Below are 20488 nucleotides of genomic sequence, written 5' to 3' on the forward strand. Positions count from 1 at the left end.
GGCCTGCCTGTACTTTGACACACCCCTAGGGGATTCCCAATTATGGCTTATCCTATATTGTACTTTACAATATATACACTAATAATAATCCCAGTAATCCCAGGCTTTGTTATGGATATGTTTTCTTGAAAAACTAATGCTAAGTGAAATTTACACTGAAGGGACATACAGTAGGGCCCCACTTATACGGCGGGTTAGGTTCCAGGCTGTCGCCGGAAAGCAGACATCGCCGGAAGGCAGAACGCCATTTTTTTCCATTTATAAATGCATATAAATGCCAGACAGCAAGTTTACACTAAATTATATTAAGTTAGTAATAGAACTAGGCATTAAAAACACACAAGGTAAAATACATTCACGGTAAATTCATTACTTATCTTAAAGTATTTGTAATCTTAATGTAGGGAGAGAGGTGAGTAATACTTATTTGTAGGCAGTCAGGTGCAGGTAGCCCAGGTGTAGGTAGCCCTGGCTCCCCATCTCACACTTAATATATGATATTTAAAACATCCCAGAGCGGTAAAATACACATACAGTACACTCATTATTTACCTTAAAATATGTGTAGTCTTAATATAGGAAGAGAGGTGAGTAGTATTTATTTGTAGGAAGTCAGTGTAGGTAGCTGGTAGGTGTAGCCCGCCTGGGCTACACCTACCGTCTACCCACACTGTGGCCCAGAGCCATATTATTAACATGACATTCCTTGTTCACTGAATTTAATAATTTCTAACAGCTACCTTTAGATGCCATCATAAACGAAGGTAGAAGTAATGAATAATTCATGCCGAAAATTGTAAACAAAAGCGGAGTGAGGGAGTGGCTGGGCCAAAAGCAGATTCATGCACGTTTTCTCTGATGGCTGAGCAGAGAAAACGTAATGTCCCTCCACCCGGCTATCACACAGCTCCACAAGTATTATTATCAGAGCACACATAAAATATGCAATAAATGCCAGACAACAAGTTTACACTAACTTATATTAGGTTAGCAATAGAAATAGGCATTAAAAACACAATAAAATGTGAGATACACACAGAGTACACTTATTAATTACCTTAAAATATTAATATTAATGTGTGAGAGGTGAGTGGCAGGGTGTTTATTGAATAAAATCAGAATGGCACACCATCATCCTCTAACTTGGCACTTAAAGCAAGAGGCTTACAACTTCTCTTTTTACCACAGCTAACCTTAGACGCCATTGTCAATGAGAGCCAACTAGTTAACGAAAGGGTAAACGAGAGAGAGAATGAGATACAGAGTTGAGACAATGTAAGAAGACAAACTGAACAGGTAGTGGGCGATCATTTGGTCAGGCGAAATAAGTGCATATTAATGTGTCTACTTTTAGTTCATTTACGTCCATTTGTAAGAGTTTGTAAAACATTTACCTCAATATTTTTTGTATTATAATAATTTCAGGTAGTAGGTTGGTAGACAGCAACCACCCAGGGAGGTACTACCATCTTGCCAAGTGAGTGTAAAACGAAAGCCTGTAATTGTTTTACATGATGGTAGGATTGCTGGTGTCTTTTGTCTGTCTCATAAATATGCAAGATTACAGGTATGTCTTGCTACTTCTACTTACACTTAGGTCACATTACACATACATATACATGTTTATTTATACACACTCATCTGAGTTTTCTTTGATTTTATCTTAATACAGTGGACTCTCGCATAACGCTATTAATCCGTTCCTGAGAGCTCAATGTTATGCGAAATTATCGTTATGCGAATGAATTTTCCCCATAAGAAATAATGGAAATCAAATTAATCCATTCCTGACACCCAAAAGTATGAAAAAAAAAAATTTTTACCACATGAAATATTAATTTTAATACACACAAACTGAAGACGACATGCGCAGTTACATGACACTTACCTTTATTGAAGATCTGGTGATGATTGATGGGATGGGAGGAGGGGAGAGTGTTGATGGTCTTAGTATTTAGAAGGGAAATCCCCTTCCATTAGGACTTGAGGTGTCAAGTCCTTTTCCGGGGTTACTTCCCTTCTTCTTTTAATGCCACTAGGACCAGCTTCAGAGTCACTGGACTTCTGTTGCACAACATATCTGTCCATAGAGGTCTGTACCTCTCGTTCCTTTATGGCTTTCCTAAAGTGATTCACAACATTGTCAGTGTAATAGTCACCAGCACGGCTTGCAACAGCTGTCTGAGGGTGATTTTCATCCATAAAGGTTTGCACTTTAAGCCACATTGCATAGATTTCCTTAATCTTTGAAGTAGGAAACTTCTTCAATTTCTCTCTCCCCTCCTCCGAAGCAGTTTCCTCAGGTGTGGCCTCATGCTGATGAAGATGATCTAGCAGCTCATCAGTGGTTATTTCTTCATTGTCCTCCTCCACCAACTCTTCCACATCATCCCCACTTATCTCCAACCCCGAGGACTTTCCCAATGCCACAGTGGATTCCTCAACTGGCATAGGATTCCCAGGGTTAGCCTCAAACCCTTCAAAATCCCTTTTGTCTACACATTCTGGCCACAGTTTCTTCGAAACAGAATTCAAGGTCCTCTTAGTCACTCCCTCCCAAGCCTTACCTATAAGGTTTACACAATTGAAGATATTAAAGTGCTCTCTCCAAAACTCTCTTAGAGTCAATTGAGTTTCTGAGGTCACTACAAAGCACCTTTCAAACAGAGCTTTTGTGTACAGTTTTTTGAAGTTTGCAATAACCTGCTGGTCCATGGGCTCCAGGAGAGGAGTGGTATTAGGAGGCAAAAACTTGACCTTAATGAAGCTCATGTCCCCACAAAGTCGCTCTGCCAAGTCTGTAGGATGACCAGGGGCATTGTCTAACACCAGGAGGCACTTAATGTCTAATTTCTTTTTCAGTTACGTAATTTTTCACATTGGGGGCAAATGCTTGGTGTAACCAGTCATAGAAAAAGTCCCTAGTGACCCATGCCTTACTGTTTGCCCTCCACATCACACACAAATTAGCCTTGAGGATATTCTTTTGCCTGAACGCTCTGCGAGTTTCAGAGTGATACACTAATATAAGCTTCACTTTCCAATCACCACTAGCATTGGAACACATGAGAAGAGTAAGCCTGTCTTTCATAGGCTTATGTCCTGGAAGTGCCTTTTCCTCCTGAGTAATGTAGGTCCTGCTTGGCATTTTCTTCCAAAACAGGCCTGTTTCGTCACAATTAAACACTTGTTCAGGTTTCAGTCCTTCACTGTCTATGTACTCCTTGAATTCTTGCACATATTTTTCAGCTGCTTTGTGGTCTGAACTGGCAGCCTCACCATGCCTTATCATACTATGTATGCCACTAAGCTTCTTAAATCTCTCAGACCAACCTTTGCTGGCCTTAAATTCACTCACATCATCACTAGTTGCAGGCATTTTTCTAATTAAATCCTGATGCAACTTCCTAGCCTTTTCACTTATGATCACTTGAGAGATACTATCTCCTGCTATCTGTTTTTCGTTTATCCACGCCAATAAGAGTCTCTCAACATCTTTTATCACTTGCGATCTCTGTTTCGAAAACACAGTTGCACCTTTGGCAGGAACAGCTTCCTTGATTGCCGTTTTCTTGGACACAATAGTAGCGATGGTTTATTGGGGTTTACTATACAACCTGGGCAGCTCAGAGACACGTACTCCACTTTCATACTTAGCAATGATTTCTTTCTTCATCTCTGTAGTAATTCTCACCCTTATTCCTGTAGGGTTGGCACTAGAAGCTTTCTTGGGGCCCATGGTCACTTATTTTGCAGATGAAATCAAAAACGCTGTAATAATACAAAATGTTCCGACTGTATGCTTGGATGTTACCGCGGAGGCTGGCTTGTAAACAATGCCATCGGCGGAACATGTGAGGCTGGCTCAGGCCGCACATTAGACGTGTCTTGGACGAATAGCGTTGAGCGAGCTTTTTAGCAGTATGCAAGGCAAAATTTTAGCGATAAAATGTATCGGTATGCGGATTTAACGTTATGTGATGCCAACGGCATGCGAGGGTCCACTGTAGTTCTTGGTCTTGTTACCTTTCCTTTTATATCCATGGGGAAGTGGAATATGAATCTTTCCTCCGTAAGCCATGCGTGTTGTAAAAGTCAACTAAAATGCCGGGAACAATGGTCTAGTAACCCCTTTTCCTCTAAAGATTACTAAAAAGAATAAGAAGAAGAAAATTGTCAAAGTTGGAAGTCTGAATGTGCGTGGATGTTGTGCAAATGATAAGAAAGAGATGATTGTGGATGTTATGAATGAGAAGAATCTGGATGTCCTGGCTTTAAGTGAAACAAACCTGAAGGGGGTGGGAGAGTTTCAGTGGAGATGAATGAATGGGATTAGGTCAGGGGTTTCAAATAGATTTAGAGCTAAAGAAGGAGTAGCAATAATGTTGATGGATAAGATATGGCAGGAAAAGAGGGACTATAAATGTATTAATTCAAGGATTATGTGGAGTAAAATAAAGGTTGGATGTGAAAAGTGGGTTATAGTAAGTGTATATGCACCTGGAGAAGAGAGAAGTGTAGAGGAGAGAGAGAGATTTTGGGAAATGTTGAGTGAATGCATGGGGAGTTTTGAACCAAGTGTGAGAGTACTTGTGGTTGGGGATTTCAATGCTAAAGTGGGTAAAAATGTTGTGGAGGGAGTAGTAGGTAAATTTGGGGTGCCAGGGGTAAATGTAAAAGGGAAGCCTTTAATTGAGCTATGTGTAGAAAGAGATTTTGTAATAAGTAATACATAGTTTATGAAAAAGAGGATAAATAAATATTCACCTACCATCGAACTTACGACCGAGTTCGGTTCCGAGAAACCGGTCGTAAGTCGAAATGGTCGTAAGGCAAACTTTACTACTGAATATCAACAAAACATTTTTGTAATGACTATTTTATTGTTTTATTTTGGTATTTCTTGTTTTACTTTACTTTTTATGTTGTTAGTACTGTATTTTATACTGTAAGGTTTAGGATAAACACTGTGTACAACACAAATAGTTGTTTATTTCCCAGAAATTTGGCATAAAAAACACGGTCGTAAGCCGAGTGGTCGTAAGTCGAGCAGGTCGTAAGTCGGATGGTAGGAGTACAAGGTATGATGTAGCACGTAATGAAAGTAGTTTTTTAGATTATATATTGGTGGATAAAAGGTTAATGGGTAGGCTCCAGGATGTACATGTTTATAGAGGGGCAACTGATATATCAGATCATTACAGTGGACCCCCGCATACCGTACGCATTGCATAACGTTCAATCCGCATACCGCTCGCTTTTATCGCAAAAATTTTGCCTCGCATACCGCTCAAAAACCCGCTCACCGCTCTTCGTCCGAGATGCGTCCAATGTGCGCCCTTAGCCAGCCTCACATGTGCCGCCGGTGGCATTGTTTACCAGCCATCCTCCGCGGTAACATCCAAGCATACAATCGGAACATTTCGTATTATTACAGTGTTTTTGGTGATTTTATCTGGAAAATAAGTGACCATGGGCCCCAAGAAAGCTTCTAGTGCCAACCCTACAGCAATAAGGGTGAGAATTACTATAGAGATGAAGAAAAAGATCATTGATAAGTATGAAAGTGGAGTGCGTGTCTCCGAGCTGGCCAGGTTGTATAATAAACCCCCAATCAACCATCGCTACTATTGGTGGTACAGCTGCTGCTGCTGCTGTACCACCGTCAGCTGCTGCTGCTGCTGCACTGTCAGCTGCTGCTGCTGCTGTAGCACCGTCAGCTGCTGCTGCTGCTGTACCACCGTCAGCTGCTGCTGCTGCTGCTGTAGTACCATCTGCTGCTGCTGTAGCATCGTCTGCTGCTGCTGTAGCACTGTCAGCTGCTGCTGCTGTTGTACAACCGTCAGCTGCTGCTGCTGCTGTAGTACCGTCTGCTGCTGCTGTAGCATCGTCTGCTGCTGCTGTAGCATCGTCTGCTGCTGCTGTAGCACTGTCAGCTGCTGCTGCTGTTGTACCACCGTCAGCTGCTGCTGCTGCTGCTGTAGTACCATCTGCTGCTGCTGTAGCATCGTCTGCTGCTGCTGTAGCACTGTCAGCTGCTGCTGCTGTTGTACCACCGTCAGCTGCTGCTGCTGTAGTACCATCTGCTGCTGCTGTAGTACTGTCTGCTGCTGCTGTAGCATCGTCTGCTGCTGCTGTAGCACTGTCAGCTGCTGCTGCTGTTGTACCACCATCAGCTGCTGCTGCTGCTGTAGTACCGTCTGCTGCTGCTGTAGCATCGTCTGCTGCTGCTGTAGCACTGTCAGCTGCTGCTGCTGTTGTACCACCGTCAGCTGCTGCTGCTGCTGCTGTAGTACCGTCTGCTGCTGCTGTAGTACCGTCTGCTGCTGCTGTAGCATCGTCTGCTGCTGCTGTAGCACTGTCAGCTGCTGCTGCTGCTGCTGTAGCACCGTTGTTGGTGTGGCTTATTGAGAATACCAAGAAACAATTAACCCCAGAGGATTTGCCACCCAGGATAACCCAAAAAAGTCAGTGTCATCGAAGACTGTCTAACTTATTTCCATTGGGGTCCTTAATCTTGTCTCCCAGGATGCAACCCACACCAGGGGAGAAAAAGTTAGCATATGAGAGGTTTTTACATAATAGAAGTGATGCAAGGAGGGAAGAGTACAGGAGGGCCCCACTTATACGGCGGGTTAGGTTCCAGGCTACCGCCGTAAAGCGGAAACCGCCGTAAAGTGGAACACCCTTTTTTTTCCACTTACAAATGCATACAAACACTAGATAACAAGTTTACACTAACATATATTATGTTAGCAATAGAACCAGGCATCAAAAAACAATAAAAAAGTACAATACACACATAGTGCACTCATTACTTACCTTAAAATATTTATAGTCTTAATCTAGCATGAGACAAGTAGTATTTATTGTAAGAAATCAAGTGTGGTATGTATGGTAGTCAGCCAGGCTACCATACCAGGCCACCCCACCCACACATACTATTCTATGATATTTAAGCATCCCAGAGCGATAAAATGTATATACAGTTCACTCATTACTTACCTTAAAATATAGGGTGAGATGAGTAGTATTTATTGTAAAAAATCAAGTGTGGTATGTATGGTAGTCAGCCAGGCTACCATACCAGGCCAACCCACCCACACATACTATTCTATGATATTTAAGCATCCCAGAGCGATAAAATGTATATACAGTTCACTCATTACTTACCTTAAAATATAGGGTGAGATGAGTAGTATTTATTGTAAAAAATCAAGTGTGGTATGTATGGTAGTCAGCCGGGCTACCATACCAGAGAGAAAGAATGAGTGCATGAGAGAGGACAGGCGCAGAGTTATGTAAACAAACCAGGCGAAGGTAAGTTTTGTAAACAGTGTACACGTCTGGTTTGTGTACAAGTTACATTGTGTACAGGTTGTCTCTACATTGATACGGTAGAATAAATAAAGAAGAACACTCCCATTCTCATGTAACATCATTTTGAGAAGAAATGATGCTCTGAGTGAAGGCAATGGAAGTAAGTCACTCTGACTTTTTTGGGTTATCCTAGGTTCTCTACACATATGTTATGTATTTATGTTATGTATCGTGTTTATTATATAATTTTGAAAAAAATATCACGGATGGATTAATGAAAATGTGTATATTAACGTAATATACAACATTTAATGATACACCGAGCTCAGACAGCGTAAACAAACAAACTGAACAAGTTGTGGACGATCACTCGGTCAGGTGAAATAGACGGTATTAATACGTGTCCAGTTTTAGTTCATTCATGTACATTTGTAAGAGTTTGTGAAACTTTTACCTTATAATATTTTTATTATTATTATAATAATTAAATCACGAAACAAATACTCTTACACTGTGTACAAGTTAGTACAGAATTATAGCTATAAAGTGAAGGCATACGAAAGGAATATTTTTCTACAGTTATCCCTAGTAACAGGTGACGGGCTAGAGAAAACGTAATTCTTCCGACACTTCTACAAACCGTTTGGTAAACATCTCATATATATTTGTATAAATTTTTATACTGTGGGTGCATGTATCATGTTTGTGTGTTACATAATGTGTTTCTTATATAATTTTGAAAAAAATATCATAGATAGATTAAGGGAAATGTCTATATTAACGTAATATGCGACATTAATGCGCCCAAGAGATTATTATTATTACTATTATTATTATTATTATTATTATTATTATTATTATTGCATCAAGAGTAGAGAGACTCTTAGTGATTTTAATGTGTACCTACATGCCAGCACAGTGTGTAAGTTTATTTAGGTACAGGTGTACACAAGTTTAATTATCAAGTACAATACATATAAAATATACAATAACTTTAAAACACTTGAAATTTTGGAAAGTTTCCAGACATAATAAGGAGATGTGCTCAGGGAGAATGTAAACAAACTCGGTGGGCCGCTGTGACCGTATTAGAAAGACAGGTGGGGGGAGCCGTATAGCGAGTTTTGGTCATAATTTGAAATGTCCGTATTAGTGGAACGCCGTAAAGCAAAACGCCGTAAAGCGGGGCCCTGCTGTATATGGAAAGAAAAAGAGAGGTTAAGAGAGTGGTGAAGCAATGTAAAATGAGAGCAAATAAGAGAGTGGGTTAGATGTTATCAACAAATTTTGTTGAAAATAAATAAAAGTTTTGGAGTGAGATTAATAAGTTGAGGAAGCCTAGGGAACAAATGGATTTGTCAGTTAAAAATAGGAGAGGAGAGTTATTAAATGGAGAGTTAGAGGTATTGGGAAGATGGAGGGAATATTTTGAGGAATTGTTAAATGTTGATGAAGATAGGGAAGCTGTGATTTCGTGTATAGGGCAAGGAGGAATAACATCTTGTAGGAGTGAGGAAGAGCCAGTTGTGAGTGTGAGGGAAGTTCATGAGGGTAGAATGAAAGAGGGTAAGGCAGCTGGGATTGATGGGATGAAGACAGAAGTGTTAAAAGCAGGTGGGGATATACTTTTGGAGTGGTTAGTGCTTTTATTTAATAAATGTATGGAAGAGGGTAAGGTACCTAGGGATTGGCAGAGAGCATGCATAGTTCCTTTGTATAAAGGCAAAGGGGATAAAAGTGAGTGCAAATATTACAGGTGAATAAGTCTGTTGAATATACCTGGTAAAGTGTATGGTAGAGTTATTATTGAAATAATTATGAGTAAGACGGACAGTAGGATAGCAGATGAACAAGGAGGCTTTAGGAAAGGTAGGGGGTGTGTGGACCAGGTGTTTACAGTGAAACATATAAGTGTACAGTATTTAGATAAATGTAGAGAAGGTTTTGTGGCACTTAGGAATTTGGAAAAGGCACATGACAGAGTGGAGAGGGAAGCAATGTGGCACATGATGCAAATGTATGGAATAGGAAGTAGGTTACTGAAAGCAGTGAAAAGTTTTTAGGAGGATAGTGAGACTTTGGTTAGAGTATGTAGGAGAGAGGGAGATTTATTCCCAGTAAAAATAGGCCTTAGACAAGGATGTGTGATGTCACCGTGGTTGTTCAATATATTTACTGATAGGGTTGTTAGAGAAGTGAATGCTAGGGGGTTGGCAAGAGGTGTGGGGTTAAAAGATAAAGAATCAAACACAAAGTGGGAGTTGTCACAGTTGCTCTTTGCTGATGACACTGTGCTCTTGGGAGATTCTGAAGAGAAGTTGCAGAGGTTGGTGGATGAATTTGGTAGGGTGTGTAAAAGAAGAAAATTAAAAGTGAATATAGGAAAGAGTAAGGTTATGAGGATAACAAAAAGATTAGGTGATGAAAGATTGGATATCAGATTGGAGGGAGAGAGTATGGAGGAGGTGAATGTATTCAGATATTTGGGAGTGGACGTGTCAGCGGATGGGTCTATGAAGGATGAGGTGAATCATAGAATTGATGAGGGGAAAAGGTGAGTGGTGCACTTAGGAGTCTGTGGAGACAAAGAACTTTGTCCTATGGAAGCAAAGAAGGGGAATGTATGAGAGTATAATAGTACCAACACTCTAATATGGGTGTGAAGCATGGGTGATGAATGTTGCAGTGAGGAGAAGGCTGGAGGCAGTGGAGATGTCATGTCTGAGAGCAATGTGTGGTGTGAATATAATGCAGAGAATTCGTAGTTTGGAAATTAGGAGGTGTGGAGTTAATAAAAGTATTAGTCAGAGGGTTGAAGAGGGGTTGTTGAGGTGGTTTGGTCATTTAGAGAGAATGGATCAAAGTAGAATGACATGGAGAGCATTTAAATCTGTAGGAGAAGGAAGGCAGGGTAGGGGTCGTCCTCGAAAAGGTTGGAAGGAAGGGGTAAGGGAGGTTTTGTGGGTGAGGGGCTTTGACTTCCAGCACGCATGCATGAGCGTGTTCGATAGTGAATGGAGACGAATGGTATTTGGGACCTGACGATCTGTTGGAGTGTGAGCAGGGTAATATTTAGTGAAGGGATTCAGGGAAACCGGTTATTTTTATATAGCCGGACTTGAGTCCTGGAAATGGGAAGTACAGTGCCTGCACTCTAAAGGAGGGGTTCGGGATATTGACAGTTTGGAGGGATATGTTGTGTATCTTTATACGTATATGCTTCTAAACTGTTGTGTTCTGAGCACCTCTGCAAAAACAGTCATTATGTGTGAGTGAGGTGAAAGTGTTGAATGATGAAAGTATTTTCTTTTTGGGGATCTTCTTTCTTTTTGGGTCACCCTGCCTCGGTGGGAGACGGCCGACTTGTTGAAAAAAAAAAAATTACCTCACAATACAAATACAGTGGACCCCCGGTTAACGATATTTTTTCCTTCCAGAAGTATGTTCAGGTGCCAGTACTGACCGAATTTGTTCCCCTAAGGAATATTGTGAAGTAGATTAGTCCATTTCTGACCCCCAAACATACACGTACAAACGCACTTACATAAATACACTTACATAATTGGTCGCATTGGGAGGTGATCGTTAAGCGGGGGTCCACTGTACTCTTACATTGTGTACAAGTTGTACAAGTTCGTTCAGAATAAACAAACAGCAACACACCATTTTTAGAGTGAATGAAGATAATAATAATATTATTATTATTATTATTAATAATAATAATAATAATAATAATAATATTATTATTATTATTATTATTATTATTATTATTATTATTATTATTATTATTATAATAAAAGGCACTAAACCCACAAGAGTCGTGAATTGCTATATAGAGAGTAAAGGCATGCGAAAAGAATATTTTTCTACAGTTATCCCCCAGTTTGACTAGAGAAAATGTAATTCTTCCGACACTACCTACACAGCTGCTTTGTAAACAAATCTTACATTTACATCAATTTTTATTCTGTGAGTGTATGTATCATGTTTATATGCTATGTAACGAGTTTCATATATAATATTGAGGAAAATATCATAGATGGATTAATGAAAATGCCTATATTGATGTAAAATAAGACATTTAGTGTTCCCAAGAGTGATTATTATTAAGTAGTATTGGCGTCATGAGTAGAGGGAGACTTAGCGATTTTAATGTGTACCTGCACACCAGCACAGTGTGTAAATATATTTAGGTACAGGTACACATAAGTATAACTATCAGAATACGTACATATAAAATATGCAGAAACTTTAAAACACTTGAAATTTTGGAAAGTTTCCTGACATAATAGATGTGGTCACGGAAAATGTAAGCAAACCAGGTGGGGGCGCCGTATTTGAAAGACCGCTTACCGTATAGCAAATTTTGGTCATAATTTGAAATTGCCGTATTAGCGGAGCGCCGTAAGGCAAAACGCCGTAAAGCGGGGCCTTACTGTATATATTTTCGTAGACTTTTCTGTTCTAATCAGTGATGTGTTTTGGAGAAAAAATCACGTAGACTTATCAGATACCAATTTTGCTAGTAGTATCAGAAGGGTGCCATTAGCTTATAAATGTAGAACGACCATGGTACTGTATTGCATGGTACTTACCATCCACAAAATATTGCTAATTTACATGTAATGAGAGTAATGGGCTAGTAACCCCTTCTCCTGTATAAATTCAAGGATTATGTGGATCACAAAAAAAGGTTGGATGGAAAAAATGGGTTATAATACATGTGTATGCACCTGGAGAGGAGAGGAGTGTAGAGGAGAGAGAGAGAGATTTTGGGAGATGTTAAGTAAGTGTTGAGGGACTTTTGAGCCACGTGAGAGAGTAATTGTGGTAGCGGACCTAAATGCTAAAGTGGGAGAAACAGAGAGGGTGTGGTAGGTAAGTTTCGGATGCCAGGTGTAAATAATAATGGGGAGCCTTTGACTGAACTTTGTATAGAAAGGAATTTGCTAATAGGTAATACATATTTTAAGAAAAAAAGGATAAATAAGTATACAAGATATGTAGGGCATACTGACAGTAGTTTGTTGGACTATATATTGGTAGATAAAAGACTGATGGGTAGACTTCAGGATGTGCATGTTTGTAGAGGGGCCACAGTATATCATATTTTAGTTGTAGCTACAGTTAGAGTAAGAGGTAAATGGGATATATGGAGAATGGAATCAGCAAGAGAGGTGAAGGTTTATAAACTCAAGGAGGAAGCAGTTAGGGTAAGATATAAACAACTATTGGAAAAAAAATGGACTAGTGAGAATATAGGCAATGAGGTTGAAGAGGTATGGGGTAGATTTAAGAATATAGTATTAGAGTGTTCAGCAGAAGTTTGTGGTTACTGGAAAGTGGTTTGTGGTTACAGGAGGGAAGAAAGACGATTGGTGGAATGATGAGGTAAAGACAGTAGTAACAGAGAAAAGGTTTGCATGTGAGAGATTTTTACAAAGTAGAAGTGATACAAAGAGAGAGGAGTATATGGAGAGAAAAAGAGAGGTTAAGAGAGTGGTGAAAGAATGTAAAGAGAGAGTAAATGAGAAAGTGGGTGAGATGCTATCAACAAATTTTGTTGAGAATAAGAAAAAGTTTTGGAGTGAGATTAATAAGTTGAGAAAGCCTAGGGAATGAATGAATTTGACAGTTAAAAATAGGAGAGGAGAGTTACTAGATAGAGAGTTAGAGGTATCAAGAAGATTCAATTCAAACTTTATTCTCTATAAGTATTACAATGCTGAGTTTACAGAATTTGGTTATTGTGTGGTTTACATGTAGTAAAATAATAATTACAGAGTGTACCACTAGAATGCCTAGCATGGCTAGGCATTTCGGGCAGACTTATATTAAATCTTAGGTTTAAAATGTTACAGAATTATGAGATAAGTTGGTATTGTGGCTAAGTGACTAAATACTAGTTTGTGAGTTTAGCAATGTGAATGCTTTTGTTTTGGCACTATACATAGTTTCAGTATTGGAGTATCACAGGCCAACTTTTGACTAGTTAAGATTCATTATTTTGAGATTGAGATTGATATTTCTGTTTATGGTCAAATGGGTGAGTGAGTGTAAGTGTGAACCACCAGGTGTTATTCGTATTATTAGTTGACAGGGTGTATCAAGGAGATAAGATGTTTTCTGATGGTAGTTTTGAAGGTGATGAATGTGTCTGCAGTTTTGGAATTTTCAGGTAGGGTGTTCCAGATTTTAGGGCCTTTGACATACATTGAATTTTTGTAAAGGTTTAGTCGGACACGGGGAATGTCATAGAGATGCTTGTGTCTGGTGTTGTGCCTGTGGGTTCTGTCACAACTATCAAGAAAGCGTTTTAGGTCAAGGTTAATATTGGAATTTAAAGTCCTGTAGATGTAGATTGCACAGTAGTAAGTGTGGATGTACTAAACAGGGAGTAAGTTTAGATCTATGAAGAGTGGGGGGTGTGTTGCCAGGGATGGGATTTAGTGATTATTCTTACTGCGGCTTTTTGTTGGGTTATTATTAGCTTTAGGTGTGTTGCTGCAGTTGAACCCCAAGCACAGATAGCATAGGTGAGGTATGGATATATAAGTGAATGGTATAGTGTGAGAAGGGCAGTTTGCGGCACGTAGTATCGTATCTTGGAGAGGATCCCAACCGTTTTGGATACTATTTTGGTTATGTCTTGGATATGGGTACTGAAGTTCAGGTTGTTGTCGAGGTATAGGCCTAGGAATTTGCCCTCATTATGCCTGGTAATTAGAGTGTTGTCGATATTAATGTTAATTTGCGCATCTCGTGCTCTGCTACCAAACATAATGTACAGTGGACCCCCGGTTAACGATATTTCTTCACTCCAGAAGTATGTTCAGGTGCCAGTACTGACCGAATTTGTTCCCATAAGAAATATTGTGAAGTAGATTAGTCCATTTCAGACCCCCAAACATACACGTACAAACGCACTTACATAAATACACTTACATAATTGGTCACATTCGGAGGTAATCTTTATGCGGGGGTCCACTGTAGTAGGTTTTGTCAATGTTAAGCGTAAGTTTATTGGCTGTCATCCAAGTCGATATTTTGATCAGCTCCTCATTAACAATGCAAGATTAGGATGAGAGATGACATAAGTTGTGTCGTCAGCAAAGAGAATGGTGTTCAGGTGTCGAGATACGTTTGGAAGATCATTGATGTATATGAGGAAGAGCAGGGGACCAAGGACACTTCCCTGCAGAACTCCAGTATCAAGTGGCTGTGTTGTTGATGCTGTGTCTTTAACCCTTTGACTGTTTCAGGCCCCTCTCTGAAACTGTCATTCTATGTCGCCAAATATTCAAAAAAAAAAAAAAAATTATTTTTTCTTATGAAAATGTTAAGATTATTTTTCTGAGTGTTTTAGTCCAAAAAAAAAATTTTTGCCATCGGTACTTACCGAGATATAGAGCCGTGAAGTTTGCAGAAAATGAGCCGCGTATGGCAACAGCGGCGACTGCCGCTCACCCGGTAAACTTTAGTTTACTTGTATTTGAAGGTTTGTTGTTTTTTCACTATTTTATTTTTTCACATAACTTATGTGGCCTATGAGACCAAAGTAAGGTGCAATGTATATATATACACTCGTTGTATACAACACAATAAGCACACAAACATAATTATCAATATATTGTTTACAAAACTTGTTTACAAAAACAAACAAACAAACAAACAAACAAACAATTCTTCTTCTTCTTCTTCTTCTTCTTCTTCTTCTTCTTCTTCTTCTCCTTCTCCTTCTTCTTCTTCTTCTTCTTCTTCTTCTTCTTCTTCTTCTTCTTCTTCTTCTTCTCCTTCTTCTTCTCCTTCTTCTCCTTCTTCTTCTCCTTCTTCTCCTTCTTCTTCTCCTTCTTCTTCTCCTTCTTCTTCTCCTTCTTCTTCTTCTTCTCCTTCTCCTTCTTCTTCTCCTTCTTCTTCTCCTTCTTCTTCTCCTTCTTCTTCTCCTTCTTCTCCTTCTTCTTCTCCTTCTTCTTCTCCTTCTTCTTCTCCTTCTTCTTCTCCTTCTTCTTCTCCTTCTTCTTCTCCTTCTTCTTCTCCTTCTTCTTCTCCTTCTTCTTCTCCTTCTTCTTCTCCTTCTTCTTCTCCTTCTTCTTCTCCTTCTTCTTCTCCTTCTTCTTCTCCTTCTTCTTCTCCTTCTTCTTCTCCTTCTTCTCCTTCTTCTCCTCCTTCTTCTCCTCCTTCTTCTCCTCCTTCTTCTCCTCCTTCTTCTCCTCCTTCTTCTCCTCCTTCTTCTCCTCCTTCTTCTCCTCCTCCTTCTCCTCCTCCTTCTCCTCCTCCTTCTCCTCCTTGTCCTCCTTCTCCTCCTTCTCCTCCTCCTCCTCCTCCTCCTCCTCCTTCTCCTCCTCCTCCTTGTGTGCGAGTGTGTGGCTTATAATTGTTTTGAGTCAGAAGTCGGCAGCTGTCAAAGTGACATATTGTCTCATTAGTCACTACCCCTACCCCTGTCAAAACAATGGGGTCGGATGCTGCTTCCCCTCCTCCATTCTATCTAATTATCTTTCTCCCTCATTCTATATCTTTCAATCTGTCTCTCTTTCTGTCTGCCTATCTCTGTCTCACAGGTACACATAAATACAAGTATACATAGTGTAAATTACCTATGATAACCCAAGAAATCCAGACAAAGTGCTATACTCTGCTTGAAGATGTGAGTAAACATGATGACACAGTCTTGTGGCTCTCTCTGAGACAGAGAGCTAGATGGACAGACAGGGAGCTTGACAGACAGACAAATAGACAGACAGAAATGTTTGTGTACCAGCAAAAACAAAGGGAGGCGATGGTCATGTAATATTACCCTCCTTTACGCTCATCAAAGTCAGCTCTTATCAGATGTTATCTCCCCTTATCTTGTCACTGTCATGGGGTGGACTTTTTTTTTTCTTGCTTCAAGGGAACAATATTATTACATCTTCTTCTTCCTCCTCCTCCTCCTCCTCTCCTCCTCCTCCTCCTCCTCCTCCTCCTCCTCCTCCTCATCCTCCTCCTCCTCCTCCTCCTCTTCCTTCCCTCCTCCTCCTCCTCCTCCTCCTCCTCTTCCTCCCCTCCTCCCCCTCCTCCTCCTCCATTGCTTTTGGTCTCAAACTCCTCCAAATCATGAAATTGATCTTCACTGACACTTCCATCTGTGTTAGAGCATCACTTGGGAAGAGAAGAGTCCCAGATTTGCTGGGGAATCACATATTTCTTACCACTAGACATGCTGAAAAATGACAACTGAAATGGCATTCCCACAATGCACCACTGGCTCCCCGATTTTTTTTATATGGTGCACACTGACCATGGAGACCCATTCTCTCACATGTGGGCCTAGCAGCTTTCTCCTGCTTGATTTGAAGCTGCTAGAATTTATGCGTATAAATACGTCAGAAACATTGGCTCGTAAGACGTATTTATACGTCGGAAACAGTCAAAGGGTTAATGGTGACATACTGATACCTATTAGTAAGGTAAGATTTGAAATATGCAAGCGCATGGCCTCTTATACCATAATGGTCAAGTTTGTGGAGTAGGATGCCATGGTCAACTGTGTCAAAAGCTTTTCTTAGGTCAATAAAAATTCCTAGTGGATATTCCTTATTTTCCAATGCTGTGTAAAGCAGATCTAGCATTTTTATAATTGCATCGTTAGTGCTTTTATTTTTCCTGAATCCAAATTGGCAGGGGTTGAGTATGTTTTGTGACGTTTTAAATGAATATAGTCTCCTGTGCACGAGTTTCTCAAAGATTTTGGATAGCAATGGTAAGTTTGATATTGGCCTATAGTTGTTTAAATCTGTAGGGTGACCACCTTTATGTATTGGTGTAACCCTTGCCGTCTTGAGTAGTTTCGGGAAGGTGCTAGCTTCTAGTGACTTGTTAAAAAACAATGAGATAGTATGCGAGAGGACATGGGCCACTCTCTTGTACAATAATGGTGGGACATGAGACAGATTCCCTGAGTTATTTTTAAGTGACTTTATAATCTCGGTGACTTCCGTGGGCTCAGTTGGAGCAAGATAGAAGGAATTTGGGAAATTCCCATCTAGGTAGTCCCCGGCATGGGCATTGGTACGTGGGATTTTATTGGCGAGATTAGAACCTATGGTTGAGAAGAAGTCGTTTATCTTGTTAGCTGTGTCGGTGGGTTGCAGTGGTGTTTCATTAGGTTTAGTTAGGACAATATTCTTGTTTTTTTTCAGTTTGTGGGTCCCTAGAATCTGAGAGAGTGTTTTCCAGGTCTTTTTTATATCTCCTCTTGTGTCAGTGAATCTACTGGAGTAGTATAGTTGTTTGGCTTTCTTTATTACTTTGGTGAGGACTGATGAATAGTGTTTAAGAATATCTTTGTGTATTAAGCCCTGTCTATATTGCTTTTCATATTGGTGTTTCTTATCAATGGATTTCAGAATGGTGCTGGTTAGCCATGGGCAACCAAGCCGTTTGTTTGTGATCTGTTTCGTTTTTATAGGACAATGTTTGTTGTATAGTCTAAGTAGTTTGTTAAGAAAAATGTCTGTCCAGAAGATAGGAATGCTGTGATTTTATGCATTGGGCAGGGAGGTATAACATCTTGTAGGAGTGAAGAAGAGCCAGTTGTGAGTGTGGGGGAGGTACGTGAGGTGGTGGGTAGAATGAAAGGGGGTAAAGCAGATGGGATTGATGGGATAAAGACAGAAATGTTAAAAGCAGTTTGGGATATAGTTTTGAAGTGGTTGGTTCTTTTATTCAGTAAATGTATGGAAGAGGGTAAGGTACCCAGGGACTGGCAGAGACAATGCATAATTCCTATGTATAAAGGAAAAAGGGATAAAAGATTAGAGATTTTAGATTTTGCCACCGAAGTGGCTAGTTTATTGTGCACCCCATATCCATCCTGTGGACGGTAGTGCAAGAGCATATGGATAAACAAAAGGCCCAGGAACTAGGCCCCAAGGGGTTAACATGAATACATATGGATTTATATCTACATATCTATAGTTCACAAGCAAATTTAGGAAATTTGCTTAGTATATCTGGTATTTTATTTTCATTAATAAGATATTTTGACATGTCACATAGGTTATTATACTGCCTATCTCTGTATTCCTCAATAAGTGGACAATTAAGCATATAGTGCTCAAGACAGTGACCATATGCCTGATCACATAATTTACATTTAGTTTGATCATCATCTGTGTGTCTCCCAAACTGCCAGAAGTAGTTGTAACCAAGCCTAAGCCTGGCCACTTCAACATCAGTCAGTCTGTTCACATTGCACATTGCTCCATAAACATACTTATCTACATTCATGTTATCATAGTGGGTTATAGATCTACTCAGGCATTCCTATAACAATCATTTTCATTATTTACTTCTCTCCTAATATTATTCCTGATGCTAGACACAGTTATACCAAAGTTATATTCAACATTCTCGTTCTGGGTACTCTTCTTGGCTAGCATATCAACTTTATCATGAAGGAGTAATCCAATGTGTGATGGGATCCATAGCAACTGTACATTAATTCCTTTGTCCCTGATTTTTGAGTATCTATACTTGGCTTCTCCAATGAGCATGTTATTGGAGTCATTATATGAATCAAGAGCCTTCAATGATGACATAGAATTAGTAATGATGATAGAGTCAAGCTCGGTGCCATAGGTTAGCTTTAGCCCCATTAGGATTGCAGTCAATTCAGTGTACAGTGTAGACGCCCAGTTGTTAATTCTTATGCCTAACTCAACAAATTTATTATCGTTCTTAACTAGGGAGGTGGCAACAAAAGCAGATGCAGCCCTCCCAGAAGATTCCTGTTTAGATCCATCAGTGTATATAACTTGTGATAACTTACTACTACCAGCTAGGTGAGAAATTTCTTCTTGAGCAGTTGCTTTAACAAGTGATTTAAGGAAGGGATTACTAGCAATGAGCTTCTTGGGAGGGACTTGCAGGTATGTGATATTAAATGAGCACATCTTTCATGGAGGGGTGAAATGCTCTTGATGTCTACAGTGATACAGTTCATGCAGGTTATAAAACTTAATGCAATTGCACGTTTTCACAATCCATTTAGATCTGTGTGTATTTACCTCTAGACACTTGGTAAGATTCATTGTGACAAGAGTCTGGTTCATTTCTCAACATTCTAATACCGAGTACAGTGTTAATCTCAACAATCCTATCACTGATACTAGAAATACCAAGCTCCTTCCTCATATTAAGAACCTTTGTAGATCTGGGACACCCAAGAATAATTCTGAGAGCTTCATTCTGCATTAACTCCAAGGGTCAGAGAGAACTTTCCCTAGCTAATATCAACATGGGAGCAGCATAATCAATTAAGGACCTAACATAGGCTATATACATCATTCTCACGATTCTCACAGTAGCACCATAGTTGGGGTTGTAGCCAGCAACAGCTTTGAGAGCATTTAGCCTATCTTTGCATTTCTTATTTAGTTGTGGTAAAGTGGATTTGTTAAAGGGTACATCTACACCAAGATATCTGTAGGTTTTAACTTAGCTAATGATTTCACCCTGTAAATAGATGGGTGGTGGATGTCGTTTGCTTGTTAATATCTTTGTTTTAGAGGAAGATATTATGAGGCCTAGTCGATTACAATTGCTTGAACTTCATTAAGAATGATGCTCATCTTCTTATGCCCTGTTGTATGTATCATGATGTCATCAGCATTGCTTATAGCTATATGTTTAGGTGAGGCAGGTAGAGCATTTAGGAGAGCATTAATCAGAATATTAAATGGCATGAGACTAAGAACTCCTCCCTGCGGTGTACCTAAAGACATTTCTTTAGACTCACTTCTAAAGCCTTGATAAAGGACAGAGGATACTCTATTTGACAGGTATTCTATTATCCAGCAGAGTAAGCTACCACCAATATTCATTTTGGCTAGTTCATGTAGCATAACGGTTCTGTTCGCAATATCAACTGCAGATTTTAGATCAAGAAAAGTGGTAAAACTAGTAGAGGTGTGTTCAGTGAGAAAGGTGGAAATACAGTTCTGCACACTTTTACCTTTCATGAACCCATAGAGGTAGGGGGAAAGTTGGTGTCTGATTCTGTAGTACAGTCTGTTAAGTATCATTCTTTCAAAGGTTTTACAAAGACAACTAGTTAAGGAGCTCGGTCTAAATGTATCAGGCTGTTGGGGCTTAGGGATAGGCACAATGAGACTATTGGTCCAGG

General features: G+C 39.8%; 1 protein-coding gene across 5 annotated transcripts in view; it reads left to right on the forward strand.

Moving 5' to 3' along the window:
- The window catches only part of LOC128706562 (dynamin-binding protein), a 188703-nt gene that overhangs the window by 19295 nt on the left and 148920 nt on the right, over window positions 1-20488 (forward strand). Inside the window, exon 1 of one of the 5 annotated variants that reach the window (XM_070090484.1) lies at window positions 18997-19145. The exons of the other annotated variants lie outside the window; for them this stretch is intronic. Within the exon in view, the coding sequence (XP_069946585.1) occupies window positions 19012-19145 (134 nt within the window). The 5' untranslated portion in view covers window positions 18997-19011. Of the gene's footprint in view, window positions 1-18996; window positions 19146-20488 lie in introns of those variants that run through there. 5 annotated transcript variants of the gene reach the window in all.

The sequence above is a fragment of the Cherax quadricarinatus genome, chromosome 3 (assembly GCF_038502225.1).
Source record: "Cherax quadricarinatus isolate ZL_2023a chromosome 3, ASM3850222v1, whole genome shotgun sequence".
In the NCBI taxonomy this organism is placed as follows: Eukaryota; Metazoa; Arthropoda; class Malacostraca; order Decapoda; family Parastacidae; genus Cherax; species Cherax quadricarinatus.